Genomic DNA, 15,175 nt, shown 5'->3' with positions numbered 1-15,175 from the left:
AAATATATAATGTTTGGGGGCTTTCTCTAGGGTGTCTGCTTTCTGAAAATGTATAATGTTTGGGGGTTATATGTAATCTTCAGGCCTAAAATGTTCTTTTAAACATGAAAACGAAAGCACAAAAATGGCTCTGACAGTGAAAGTTTTTTAAAAGAAAAGAACCTTGCTTTAACTGCCTAAAAATGTTAGCTGGAGTTGGGCTATAATTTCTTTTTTTTGGTTAAAGTCCATTTTTACATAGTTACATAGTTACATAGTAGGTGAGGTTGAATAAAGACAATAGTCCATCCAGTTCAACCTGTGTAGGTGTGTGTGACTGTAATCATCTAACATAGCCCTTAATCTCCTGATCCTTGAGATGTAAGTCTAAGAGTCTTTTGAAAGTCACCATACTACCCGCAGAAACCACCTCTTGTGGTAGACAATTCCACAATCTTGTAGCCCTAACCGTAAAGAACCCCCCTCGTTGCCTGAGGTTAAAACGCTTCTCCTCTAATCGCATTGTATGTCCTCGAGTCCTCATGCAATTCCTTCGAATGAACAGCTTTTTTATAACTATATGTCCATCCGAGACGACCCTGTCCACTGTGTTGCAATGCAGCTGCACAATTTCACTGCTGAATGAACTGCATTGTGACTCTGCTAAAAGAAGTGGAAAAATAACACATTCACTGGCAGGATTTAAAGGTGATAAATCTAGGTTACAATGGGGAATTGGGAAAATACAAACCGCCATATATGTCCTTTTTTATTTTGACTATAAGTCCACTTTAACTTTTTCGTTATTAGTGGAAAATGAATGTGAATTTAGTCATTACATGAAAAGGTAAATCTTTTTAGGTGCCAATTATGTACAGACAAAAATTCTTGCAAGTTATTAAACTCTCAGACTAGTTGACTAATTAAGTAGCATAGTCCACAGTGAAAAAGTTAGTGACACTGCTTGAAGTGACACCTTACATTGCAGCAGGTGATACTACAGTTGATTGCACCGGCTCCAAAATCTCTATACATCAGGGAAATAAAGAGGAGATCCTCTATTAAAAGACAAAACTGCCCTCAGCTGAGACCTAAGTCTGTAGCCTAATCCTTTTGTTTGGCAAAAGTCTGGGTCACTGTTGGGTCAATGGGTCGTTTGAGTTCAAAACTTGCATAGATGAAACCAGTCAAACAAGACCACCAAGGTTTTGAATAAATCTTTCTTCCTTGAGGAAAGGGGTAATTTTGTTCAGAAATGTTTTATCGGCAAGAGGCTTTTCACCGCTAACAATGTACTTGTTCTCTTTCGTCGTACATGCACAGTTCCTATTAGTGTCTCTAATAGGACACTGGATACTGGGTATTATTTCTCACTGTTAATGAGTTCCTTGCAAGTACGGGGAAAGCTAATGTTCTAGCTAGACTGTCTCAATGTAGCCAGAAAAGAAAAAAAACAGTCTGACTTGACGTTTTTTAAGCAATACTACAGAGAATTTTTTGGCATATTATTTATTGTCAGAAAAAAAAAAAGCTAGCACAATAGGGTGTTCTATGACAGTCACGTATAAGGGAACCCTCATTGGAATCAGTTTCCTTTCATGTCCTACAAAATCCCACTTAATTTTCTTTATAAAACTTAACCATATTCTTTGTAGAGACAAACAGAAGTGACCAATTATGTAAGATGGGTTTGCCAAAAAAAAAACACTTCAAGACCAAGCCTATTTCTGACACTTGTTGTTTACGAGTTAAAATCAGTACTTTTTGCTAGAAAATTACTTAGAACCCCCAATATTATATATAATTTTTTTGCTAAGATCCTAGAGAATAAAATGACGGTCAATGCAATATTTTATGTCACACGGTAGTTGCGCAGCGGTCTTTCAAACACAATGTTTTGGGAAAAGATACTCTTCACTGAATTTAAAAAAAAAAACTAAACAGTAAAGTTAGCCCAATTGTTTGTATATTGTGAAAGATGATGTTGTTATGCCGAATAAATAAATATATACCTAACATGTTACACTTTAAAAATGCACGCACTCGTGAAATGGCGACAAACTTAAAAATCTCCATAGACGATGATTTAAAATCTTTTAACGGTTACCAGTTTACAGTTACAGGTATTTTGCTAGATTTAATGTTCCCACTCTAACGATCCCGGAGATAGCTCACATTGTGATTTGAACACTGTTTACATTTGCAGGCGCGACTTACGTATGCATTTTCTTTGGTGCACGGAGATGGGGTACTTTGAAATTATACTTTTTTCTTATTTTATTTTTAAACCGTTCCTTTAAAAAAAAAAAATTCTGATCGCTTTCATTGCTGTCACAAGAAATGTAAACATGCCTTGTGACAATAATAGGCAGTGATCAGTACTCTTTATGGAGGGATCTGGGGTTGGTTGCCGAGTAAACCGAAAATGACGTTGTTTCCAGGTTACTACATCGAAGACCCAATCAAAGCCGATTTCTGGCTTTGTTCAGGACTCTGGCCAGTCAGCGGACTTGTCGGTGGGACAGGAGTCCCGAGCTGAGCGGCGGAAGGTGGCGGGAGGGGGGACATTATGCTTGTGATAACGGCTGAGTGGCTATTTAGCTGCATTGGTTGTTATCACATGAAAGCCGACCGCCGCCTCTAAAAAAACTGTACCGGGTTGATGCCTCTAGTTGCAGGCATCACCCCAGTAGAACCACTTTAACAAAATGATGTACAAGTATGTGATTTTGCATGAAGTGGTTAACATCTAAACAAAGAAAAGCATAGCATGTATTAACCACTTATTATATTAAGGATAACTTCTAGAAGATGAAGTAGCATTTTTGACTGTTATAGCACCCAAGCTGTTTTTTCTATGCAACATTATTTTACACTATACATCCGACTTTTGTGTATAATAATACTAAAAAAGTCAAGGTAAATATGGTCCACTGATGAAGTAAAATTCACTCAAGGCTCTTTGTCAAAATAAGAGTCCCTCTAGTGAAAGGAATGGTATACCAAGTTGTACAAAGATATGAAGAGTGGAAAGACCAGCCTAGAAACAAATAGCTAGAGAACACCACATAAAAAAAAAGAGAATTTTGGACTATTAGACCAAGTTTTTCTTTGGCCCAGAAAAGAGACTATTCAAACAAGTCTCAGCTTTATCTAATGAAGTGTTCATATTGTTAAAATATAACTAAAGGCAAAACTTTTTTTTTCATTTTGGATAGAGTGGGGAGGGATTAGAACACCTATCAATTGTTATTGCTGTCTGTGTCCCCGTTAAGGAAATTCACCCTATCTATTTTTCCTGTTTACCATTATCATTGAAAGTGAAAGTAATGAGGGAAAATCTTCCAATGGGGACACTAGTTCTGGTGACCTGGGGGTCCCTAAGAAATTCTCTTAATTTGCAGAAATTTCCTCTCACTTCCTGTTTGGCTACGGGATAGGAAGTGAAGGGCAATCTCCACAATGGGACAGAGGAGGCGAAAAAAAATCTGATAGGGGTTATTATAACCCTCTTTTTCTCTATCCAAAATGAAAAATAAGTTGTGCCCATAGTTCTACTTTAAGAGCTAATCCTTAAGTTTAGCAATCCAAAGCAACAACTCAGAACTTACTGCCAAAGTCAGACCAGTGCTTTGTTCTCTGTATAAGTAAAGAATATGGTAAGCACAGGGCCATTCTAATTTGGAATGGATAAGAAAGTACTGTAAATGTAAAATGGTGAAAATTACACAACTAAATGAAATAAGAATGCACATGCATCCCATATAAAAATGAAAGTGTTATTGTTAAGAGTTGTTATAGCATAGGCTACTTAGCTAGGCCCAGAATCAGTGCTAAATACACAACATACATTATTGAAACAGCAGTAATCCTATAAAATGTATGATTTCATTCTGTGATAAATTTCACTACCAAAGTACCACACTGAATTTCATCCAAGGTGAAATACATATTGTAAGAACACACTAATAGCCTGGTACACAAAAACAAATAATAATCATAATAGTAGATTATTTAGCAGTGTTTGCTTTACTCGCTTAAACATCCGGTCACATCAAAACAGATATGCAATAATCGATAACCAGGATGGGGTCACCTGTGTGCCCGAAAATGAATTTTATACCATCTTCTTTGTAAATAATTCAGGGGCAAGAAGAAAGCAAACATAACTACCCACTACAATATTTACAATGTGTATACTGCTTTTCACATTGATAACTATGCAAACTATTTACACTGCAGGGTTTTGCAAACCAACGGCAAAGATCATTATTGTTATGAATCATAAAGATACTATAACCACTCCCGTATGAGCTGACATATTCTTTGTCATGAAAAAATACTTTTATGTTTATTAATATGTTTGCTTAAGTAATAGTCATGTTTCATATATGCATATTAGGACTGATTCAACTTTTTACAGTTATAGTATTAAACCCAATAGCAAACATTTATTATATTACAGCTTTACCAATTCTTAGATGTGATGGCTGCATTAGTTTTCTTTTTTAGGCTTTTAGTCTTCTATTTTCACCTTGTGACCTGGCCAGTAAGTCTGTTGTCTTTCAAAAGAACACACTCTCTTGCAGAATCATTTACAGGGATGAGACAAATCATTCAATACTGACAGAAGTGCTTCCAATGATCAGTTGTATTTATTTATATAAAATAAGGTGACCAGATTTTCAAAATTAAATCTGGGGACATATTTTTTTTTTTTATATTGGCAAACGGCACAGGACTGCATATTACGCAGAGTGCTGGGCACAGGACTGCATAATATAAAGAGCGCTGGGCACAGGACCACATACTATACAGAGCACTGGGCACATAACTATATAATACACAGAGCACTGGGCACAGGACTATATAATACACAGAGCGCTGGGCACAGTACTATGTAATACACAGAGCACTGGGCACAGGACTATATAATACACGGAGCGCTGGGCACATTACTATGTAATACACAGAGCGCTGGGCGCAGGACTGTATAATACACAAAGTGTTGGGCACAGGACTACATAATACACAGAGCGCTGGGCAGGGTTTAGAGGTTTGCTATGCACATAGGACACTTCTGCCCCCACATTCATAGCTCACCTCTTCACCCTTCTCTCACAGATTATCTATGCAGCCACCTCTTAGCCCTTCCCACACAACAGTTAAACGCTCCATCTCCCCATACAGCTGCATCAGCTCTGACTCCTGCTCCCCCACTGCCCTCATCTGTGTACAAACCGACCCCCCCATCTGCTCACCTCCTGGTCTCAGCCCTCCACACAGTAAATTTTTGCCTCTCCTCCACTGTACAGCAGCAGGAGCAGCATTGGGATCATCCAGCAGGGAGCATCTGCATCCAAGCCACCAGGCTGTTTCTCAGCCAGCATGGGATGCCCTGTCTACGTTAATCTAGCCCTGAATCTGGGGAAAAATCCGGGGACAGACTTGGTCCGGGGACAGTGTCCACATTCCGGGGACTGTCCCCGGAAACCGGGGACATTTGGTCACCCTAATATAAAACCTTTATCCCAGAAGTAAAAAAAACTGTTTGCTGTAACTGCTTATAAAGTATTAGCTGGAGTTTGGCTTCAGTTTGTTAGTGTATCCAACACTCCCCTCCACCCAGATTAGCCACTTTTGGACCGGAACATTTTATCCACTTAATGACCCGGCCATTTTTTTGCGATACGGCACAACTGCACGATCTTGTGACGCTGTTTCCTAATAAAATTGATGTCCTTTTTTCCCCACATTTAGAGCTGTATTTTGGTGGTGTAGCACCCTCCTAGGTAGGTGCTAGAGAGTGTGTATAGTTTTGGCTCTGTCTGCCTATTAGAGGAGCAGCACACACATTCTATATTGCTTTCTGCTTAACAGAGAGCAGGATCTGTGAGTTAGGTCATGGTGCTCAGTGTGTGATTCATCTGGTCTAGGGAGTGTCCACACTGGTCCAATAGGGAGGCATATTGGACAGTGGAGGAAACAGGGCCCAATGGGTACACAGGCTTTGATACAGCCTCAGTGATTGGCACAGACTGGTTGTGAAAAGCTAGGAGCACATGTGCTCGGGGTCTTTGGCTGGTGAACAGAGTTTCGGAGGGAGGATGACAGCTGTCTCCTCCTCTGCATTTATGGCACGTGGTCACAGGCAGTCAACCTGGTGAACCAGAAGCAAGGAGCTGATCCCAGAAGTCCAGGATAGCTGACTAGAGGGGGTTAGACACCGGAGAACCTGGAAAAACAGTATCATGAGTACAGGGGATAGTGTCTGAGGACATGACCTGTGAGGAGGCCACCCCAGAGTAGAGTAGTCAGAGGACGGGTGTCAGCTGGTGGAATGAAAGGGGGTGTTAGGCGAGTACCCTGTAGATGGTTGCTCAATCAAGTCTTCATTACAGAGACTTTTCCTTAAATTCATCTAGTGGCAAGGTGAATCTGCAGCTTGGATGCATCTTCAGATAGGAGTCCTCATCAACTGTGAATAGTTCAATTCTGGAGTATCCCACTCTATCCCTTCTCCCATCCCTATTTAAAATAAAACAACAAAAACAACTACAACCCCTAGACTGATCATTGACTGAGCCGGAAAGTAAAGTGTTAAGTTTGTGCATGCAGATGCTAATGGTAACCAAGAGGGACCCAAAAAGGTGAAGAATTCAGCAGTCCCTTAGGGGGAAGTGCTACAGTGGTATTTGATCACCTCTGCGATTTTTATTTTTCCACTATAAACAAAAAAAGAGCAACAATTCTAAAAAAAATGCACTGTTACTGGACTAATGACACTGGCAGGGAAGGGGTTAACACCAGGGGAAATCAAAGGGTTAAATGTTTCCCTAGGGATGCTTTCTAACTGTGTGGGGGATGGGCTTGCTGGATGAACACAGAGACCTGTGTTCCTAAAGGGGAGTCCCTGTGTTCATCACTGACAGAACAGCGGTCTGCCGTGTTTACATCAGGTGGAGCTAAATGCCTTCTCAATGGCACACAAAGCCATTTGACTTTCAACTGTGATGAGCTGTGGTCCAGGCTCATTTCCTGGAGCATTTAGGTCCTTGATAGTGCAACTGAAGCAAACAATCAAGTATGCGTAGCAAAGCACTGTCAAAAGATCTCCAGGATAAAGTTGTGGACAGGCACAAGTCGACAGATGGATACAAAAAAATGTCAAAGACTTTATCATTACCTAGAAGCACAGTGAAGTCTATTATTAAGAAGTGGAAAATGGGGGTGATTCTTTCTATACCCACTGAAGTTACCAGGAGTGTTTTCCTACCCTTCCTTTCTCTGTCTCTTCTCCAGGTTAGTAGTAACAATCAAAGGGTGTGATCTGCTTATCGTTCTCCCTCCATTCCCTCATTTGCCAGGTAGAGTAGATCACTGCCCTTATAAAGCATTCTCTATAAGTTCAGAATAAAGGAAATATATAAAAGGACACTTTTACATGGGACAGACTTTTCACATGGCGCACAGACACAGCCTGCTGTCCTCTATGGCCGATCAAATGAAAACGAACGATCTGTTTACACCCAAATGCCATACGATCTGATAGACGTCTGTTTTTAGCGGATGGGATCAGATGTCGGTCAATGGACACATGTCTGTTGACATCCGCCGCTCCACAGAGGGCAATGGATGGTCTGATCAGGTCCGCCTAAAAACTGAAAGGGGCCTAAGTGTTTTTCCCAGGTTTCTTTTTCTGGACTCCAGAATCCTCATGCAGCGCCCAAGCAACATTTAGATTAGGGACACCTTGTCCCTTATCTGTATAGACTGGAGCCAGGAGATGCATCGCATGTCTACCAGAGCGCACTCTATTTCCTTGTAGCCTTTTTTTTTTTAAAAGCACCTTACATCAGAAACTGGCATTAAAAATGTCTAATGAGAAGAAGTAGCTGAGAGATAAACTCGCACAGCGCATACCATATTGAATCAATGGAAGGAACATTCCAGAGGATGCACAGGATCAGGACAGTGAGAAGGCAAAACTATTTTCTGGTCCAGTTGATTGAAGAAAAAAACACATTAGGAAGAAAATAGGCCCCGGCCTCAAAGCAACCTTATCCATACTGAAGACAGGAAAAGGTACTGTACCTTACTGGTTAAAGCTGCCAACTCTGAACTCACCATACTGGACTAATTGCAACAAGAAGGCAATCCAATGAGTAAGGATAGATAGGGAAAAATCCCTGATGGGAGGCCCAAATGAATCAATCAAAAAACAGGGTGAGAGTCCATGAATTCATTAGGAAAAACACAAGACGAACAATTACAAGCAACAAGCAGCCTCTAAAAGGAACTACTAAGGCTGAGAGTAGGCCCTGTATGGTCCTCAAAGTACAACGCTGATCCACACCTGACTGGAGAAGCAAAGATTTATCCCACTGAGTATACTATACTATTCCTAAGAAGGAATGCTAGTTTTGCACCTATCACAATACTCAACAAAGAGTGAAAGTAGATTTTACAAGAAGTACGTTTTCTTAGCCTTGAGAGCATACTGTAGTTAAGGATGACCTGAACCCACAGGGTCATCAAAGCATCCAATGCAAAGGCTAGCTAGGATCCCTGGTCTAAAGAAAAAACAACAGTCTTTGGTTAAACCTGGAAGCTAGGAAAGCCACATCTGCCCCATGCCAGGTGTGAGAAATAAGTTCTAAAAACCTCAGAATGAGGATCAATCTCCAGAGTCCAGAAACTGACAACTGAGGAAGTTCACCCACCAAGTTTCTATCCTTCAGATGAGCACGGGGTCTGGATTGGTATGGAATCACATATGCTTTCCTATAATTTGCAAAACATCAGACATTCAGTCCAATTGAATTCAGGTTGGAAGACCTCACACACCAGGTTCAGGATGGATGAAAATGTTGGCTTGAGTTCTGAAAAGTTGATCGGAGGACAAATTTTCTCTGACAACAAAGTCCTTATATTGAGAGCGTATCTAAGTCTTTTCCACAGCCCGATAGGCTGACGTTTCTTGAGGGCACCAACCAAAGCCTTGGGAGTAAGTAACACTTCTTTGCAAAGCAGTCCTTGACTATTTTAATGAGGTTCTTCTTTAAGGTAGGCTCAGACAAAGTGTAAAACTCCTCATTCTGCACTCTGCACATTACACAAACCTGGCGTTTGCATTTTGTGCATTACATACCCTGGATACCCCTGAGCCCTGCACTCTGTGGGTTATGTACTTATGACTCTTGTATTTAGTGTAATACGTATTCCTGATCCATGCGTTCTGTGTGTTATACACTCCTAAAACCAGCACTGACCATAGCTGTGCATGACAGACTCCTGCACTATATACACTATACTGTACATTTCAGGCCAAAGTGTTCACTTTCTCAACAGTTTGACAGCTAAGCAGTCCCTGGCTATTTTAATGAAGTTTAAGGTAGGCTCAGACAAGTGTTGGCTCTTTGTCTATTTTCAGTGTACACAAAATGATCTTAATGGAAGCGCTTCATTGGTATAGAAAAAAAAAAAAACTGTGCTGAGGTTTATATATGTCTGTTAGACTCGTGCTTGTGGCACAACAAACAAAGCATATTTCATGAGTACAAGGAGACTCAGGTTTTATTCAATCATGCCCCTTTAAGCCCATCCTACTGTTAGCGCAATTCTGCCACATTACTACTGTCCTTGGTATGCCCAAAGGTGACCCAGGTCTTTTACAATTCAAGCTAAGCCCCTGTTTACAACTGATAATGAAGAGCTGCTAGCGCAGTACAGACATGGTTAATTATGTTAAACATTACACCACAGCCCCCTCCTAAATATCAAAAGGCAGGAAGAGCTCGGCGGGATTTAAAAAAAAAAAAAAAAAAGCTAAAAGCACTTAAAAAGGTAACCAGTGATTTTTAAATTAAGCTATGCTGTGTTAATAGGAACAAAAACTGAAAAGGTTGAGGCCTTAGATCTAAAAAGAAATTTACTATAGCCTAACTATGCATACAGAAAAAATAGCCCCTGTATTAAGAGACAGGACGAAAAGAGGCTATTTTAATATTCAATATTTTTACACTATTTATTTGTTGCACTTCAGCACTTTTACTTCTTTAATTTTAAGGATTGGTGAGATACATGTATTTATTTTCCACTAATCTCCCATTGGCTTTCATTGTTTCTTCGATCCAGGCAGCGCCAATTACCTCCTTTTTCCTTTCCACTTTATTAAGTTGGCATGCAAAAGCCAACTTTCTAATATTGTATTTAAACTTATTATTCTTCTTCTTCTTCTTCTTCTTCTTATTTTTCTTAGCGGTAAATTTTTGGACACTAACTCCTCCTAGACCGTTCAAGCTACATACTCCAAACTCGGCACAGACCTTCATACTGTTCTGACTCGGTGTGCTATATCTTTTTAGACTGGTTTGAGTTACGGTTTTCCTAAAAATTAAAATTAAAAACCCAAAAAATGCCCATAGACTTTCATTGACAGGATGTTCAGATGACCCAAGCTCCAAATCCCATTAGACTCAATGAAGCTTTGATGCTAATCAATGTAAACTCATTCAAACTCATCTAATCTATCTATCTATCTACTGATCGATCTTCAAACCTTTTCGATCGATCGATCGATCTTCCGACCTTTTCTATCGAACGATCGATCTTCAAACCTTTTCTATCGATCGATCGATCTTCAAACCTTTTCTATCTATCGATCGATCTTCAAACCTTTTCTTTCTATCTATCGATCTTCAAACCTTTTCTATCGATCGATCGATCTAAACTTTTCAAACTTTCTGGTCAAGCTTTCTCAAGCCAACTTAAAGTTTGTCTCGACGAACTTTTTTTTCTAGTTAAGTACTGAAATCTCTCATATCATTTTTTTTTTTTGACGAAAGGATTTGCAACATTCATAAATGTATTTCATAATTCAAAAATCCTGATACAACACAAAGCCAAACTATACAGACCCCATATCTTTGCTTTATCTATTTGAATATCCATTTCTTTACACACATATATATATATATATATATATATATATATATATATATATATATATATATATATATATGTATATATGAATTAGCAAAATGGCTAAATACAAATTATACATACACATGAAATTCAGAAGCAACAGTCATTCACTCTTTAAACTTTCATTGCAATCATTCAATGATAAATACACTTTTGTGCGTACTGTCAAAACAGTCTGAACAATAATTGCATGAGATGGCACAGGCAGTGAGTTCCTAGTCAGGCGTTCAATAGTAGCTCGGCAACAGCACCATTGCATTCTCAATGATAGGCAAACAAGTGTGTTCAGAGATTACTTTTCCATTCTGTTATCAAGACCGCCACGCAGTCTGAAGATAAGGCACTCTTCTACTGAGGCCTTTTCCCTACAATAATGTCAAACCTCCAAGTCTTTACAGAAGACAATAGCCTAGAACTTCCAGCAAACCCTTTCTTACTGGTCTTTGAGGAAGCTGGCTTAATTAAGCAGGCTGTCAATTTTAATTAAGGGCAAATATTAAAAAAAAAAAAAAAAAAAAGCAGTTGTTGAAATAGTGTTTAAAAAATAATTCTCTGAAAATAATGTGTGTGAGTTTGTGACATACTGTACCTGCAATATATACAGACATTAATTGCATAAACTTTTGGTTATTTGCTGTAAAAACATTTCAGTGTAGGGCCAAGGTTAGACTGATATATACTTTACATCCAAAGCTTGCAGTAAAACCTGATTGTGTTGCTATCATTTTTATAATATTAAGCCAACGCTATTTGTGAAGCTAAATGCCAGCACAGTAATGAAGGCCATCTTGTTAGCTGCTTTGAAGCAGTTTTGGAAAACAGGGTAACTTACAAAGATCGAGTTAGCCTGCGTTATGAAACCTGTAATGAAAAAATATACAACTTCCTCTGCTGACAAAAGCTAATGAAGCTTTTTTTTTTTATCTTTTACCCATGTTGGGAAAATAAAACATAGAATCAGGTTCCTATGAGCAAATACTCTTTTCTTTGTTCTAGCTGTAATACATTGGCCTCGTGACTTTACTGAGATAAAAGTGGTACACACAGAGAATGGTTTTGTAGTAATCACAAATATCCAGCAATGGAAGATATAGAAATAGAGGATATTTAAAAACTATATGATGGTCATGCTTAAAGTTGAACTGTGGTATCGCAAATATTGACCAATACAAGAAAATGTATGTATTCTTCTTTGAATCTTGGTGTGTTTTGACAATTTTTTCCAATACCGTGCAATAATCCCACATGAGATTTTATGTTTGTGCAGGAGCTTTCTGTATTACATTCCAGTTACTGCTGCTCCCTCTACTTGTGAAGAGTGACTCTTTTTTGTATCCTCTAGTTTTCTGTAGGTAGCATCAGCGCTGTATCTTGGCCTAGGCCGACAAGGCCCAGGTCTAGGGCGGCACTTGGCGGGGGGGCAGCAAAAAAGCTGCACCTCGCATGAAAAAAAAAAAAAACAGCCTCCTCTCGACTCCCACAAGAAAAGGGTCCCTGCCGGCTTGCGCTACACTTTGAAATAATATGATTACAATCAGTGGCAGCAAACACAAGTCCAAATATCTTAGGCTGCACTAATGGGCACTGATAGGCTGTACTGATGGCCACTGATGAGGCTACACTTATATACTGCACTGATAAGGCTGCACTGATCGGCACTGATGAGGCTGAACTTATGGGAACTGATGAGGCTACGCTGATGGGCACTGATACACTGTGGTTGTGGTCTGTGGTTTACAGATGATAGGGCGGGTCATAAACAGGAAGGGGTGTGGCCTTTACAGGAAGGGATGGGTCATATTTAAATTAGTGGGTGCACAAGTTTAGTCAGGCCTAGGGCAGCACAAAACCAAAATACAGCACTGGGTAGCATGTGGTGGTGGGCTTGCTGGGTGCCTCTCACAGCTCTGCTCTCTGTACAATGCAGCACAGTGATGAAGTTACCACACCTCCATGACTAAGCCCTGCTTGGCGGGGGGAAATGTGTCAGAGGGGTATGGTTGGTGGGGTAGTGCTGGCTGATGCCTCCTTACACTGATCATGTCAGGAGAGCGGTCCCCTGGATGCTGCATATCTCCACCACTGGATAAGTTTGTTTGGACACCGGCATCCCCACACCTGAGGACCCGAGGGAGAGTGTCTTCTCGCTTGAAGCAGCGCTAAAAGTCTTTTTCGTGTCTCAGCGATAAAGTCCAGCTACTTTTTTAAACGAATGTCTGGGTTTGCAAAGCCACTGGGTGCACACAAAGTAGATTTACATTCCTCTGGCTATTTAAGTATATATTAATGTTTTTGTGCCTTGAATTCAGAATTAAAAGAAAACTATTCAACTTAATTGGAAAACAAGCAAATCATATTGTTATACTACAGTATATATCATTTTTTTATATTTTTTTTATTGAATAAAAATTAATTTGTACAGAACTGTTTAAAAAGTAAAAAATAAAAATAGAAAATTATAAACTAACCTGTTAAGAAGAGGAAATAATGACACAGCAAGATACACACATGGATACCATTTCAGAGGTTTAATTTCTTCAGCCATTAAAATCTAGAAAACAGAAGTTACATTTGTCAAACATAGGCAGTACATTGACACCTTGACAACATTTATACACAAAATAATAAAAGAAAACGAATGTTGCAAAACTCCTCAAAGGTCACATACAGGGGATGATTCGGGACAAAGTTTATTTCGTAAGGTGCACCACACCTTACTAAGAGAAATCCTAAAACAGTATGAGAATTCTGATCCTGAAGGTATGAAATTACTCCTTTTTCTTTGCCAAGATTTACATAAAATACTGCCAAAATATATATTATTAACAACTCTGGTACATAATGAGAGAGCAAAGAACTCTGCTTTATTCTGTTCCCTAAAACGCAGGTACTTCCCAACTGGATAAAGCCTCAGGCACAGCATAGAGAAGGTAAAGTCAGGCTGTCAATCACAGCTTGTACATTAAAAACACCTCAACCCTATGACATTAAAGTGGATCTTTACTGCATCTGAGAACCACAAACCAAAAACACTATTTAATTCATTTTTAATATTCAAAGCAAACCCGTCCATCCATGTCTCTAAGCTTTATTTTGTTGAGAAATCACTTTGAAAAACACCCCCCTAGCAATTCTGGCTGTGGCCAACTTGAGTAAGGGCAGCTGATTCATGTCGCTTTTACTTCCTGGAATCCACCTGCCCTTAGTTCATGCATACTTAGCTTAGCTGAGAAAGTTTTAAAAAAGTAAATATGATAAGATACACTTTTCTATCTATTTACTAATACTAGCAGCATGAGGATGAGGATTTAAAAATAATCAATGTTGACTCCTCTCAATCCGGCTTTGGCTGTCCTGAGCCTCGGAATTGACCATATACCACACTCTTTCCGTGACTTTGTCACGCACATATTGGTTGCCGACAGGGTCACCATAGCCAAACATTGAAGGGCTATGGAAGCCCCTAATCAATCAGAAGTGGTTACTCTTGTTAGACTCCACCATTATTACACACACACTCGTGTTGTGGCTTGGTCAGGTTTCAGCCTTTCACTCCGTATGGGAAACCTGGTCCATCTTGGCCAATAACTGACACTATCCTCCTGAGTATTTAAGTGCTCTAAACTCTTCTAGGGTATACTGTTGACACTTGTCTTATTTTTTTTCAAATTTTTTCTTTATTAGAAAGAGAACATCCAAGCATACCATATACCAACAACAGGTACAATCAAATTTCAGGTGTGGTGAGCAGATAACAAATTATAAACAATACAGGCAGCATTCCAAAATTTATTAACGTAGCACTAAGTCGTCTATAGAGCACATCAGAAACAGACTGTAAACCCTCCGTGAAGCCCACGGTCTAAACTTCTAGAACCGAATAGTGAACAGCGAAAAGCTCAGGACACCTTCAGGTAGACCCCCCCCCCCACCGGCATCCATCTCATGGCCGGCTACCGGGGAAGGGAGGCCCCCCCTAAGCGCCCCAGAATGCCGCGGCAAACACCCGAGGGTCCACTGGCATTACTTCCCCCAAAGGGGCGTCGCACTGCGTTACTCCAGGAAACCGACTGAACGACCTTATAGGGAGCCCGTAATAGAATAGCTAATACCCAGAAACGGTACAGAGGATGAAAACACCTATAGACGGTATGTCTAAAGCCTAGACAGAGAAGAAGGAGCTATGGAAATTAGACAAAGAAAGAAAGAG

General features: G+C 39.7%; 1 protein-coding gene across 1 annotated transcript in view; it reads right to left on the bottom strand.

The window, feature by feature from the left end:
* The window catches only part of LOC309545976 (cyclic AMP receptor-like protein A), a 1,007,699-nt gene that overhangs the window by 74,128 nt on the left and 918,396 nt on the right, over nt 1-15,175 (bottom strand). The window contains exon 9 of the mRNA XM_082245442.1: nt 13,434-13,516. Within this exon, the coding sequence (XP_082101568.1) occupies nt 13,434-13,516 (83 nt within the window). The remainder of the gene's footprint in view (nt 1-13,433; nt 13,517-15,175) is intronic.

This window comes from Pelophylax lessonae, assembly GCF_965119305.1.
Source record: "Pelophylax lessonae genome assembly, chromosome: 2".
NCBI classification, from domain to species: Eukaryota; Metazoa; Chordata; class Amphibia; order Anura; family Ranidae; genus Pelophylax; species Pelophylax lessonae.
Note: the sequence above shows the minus strand (reverse complement) of the source record. Positions and strands in the feature narration are given on the sequence as shown.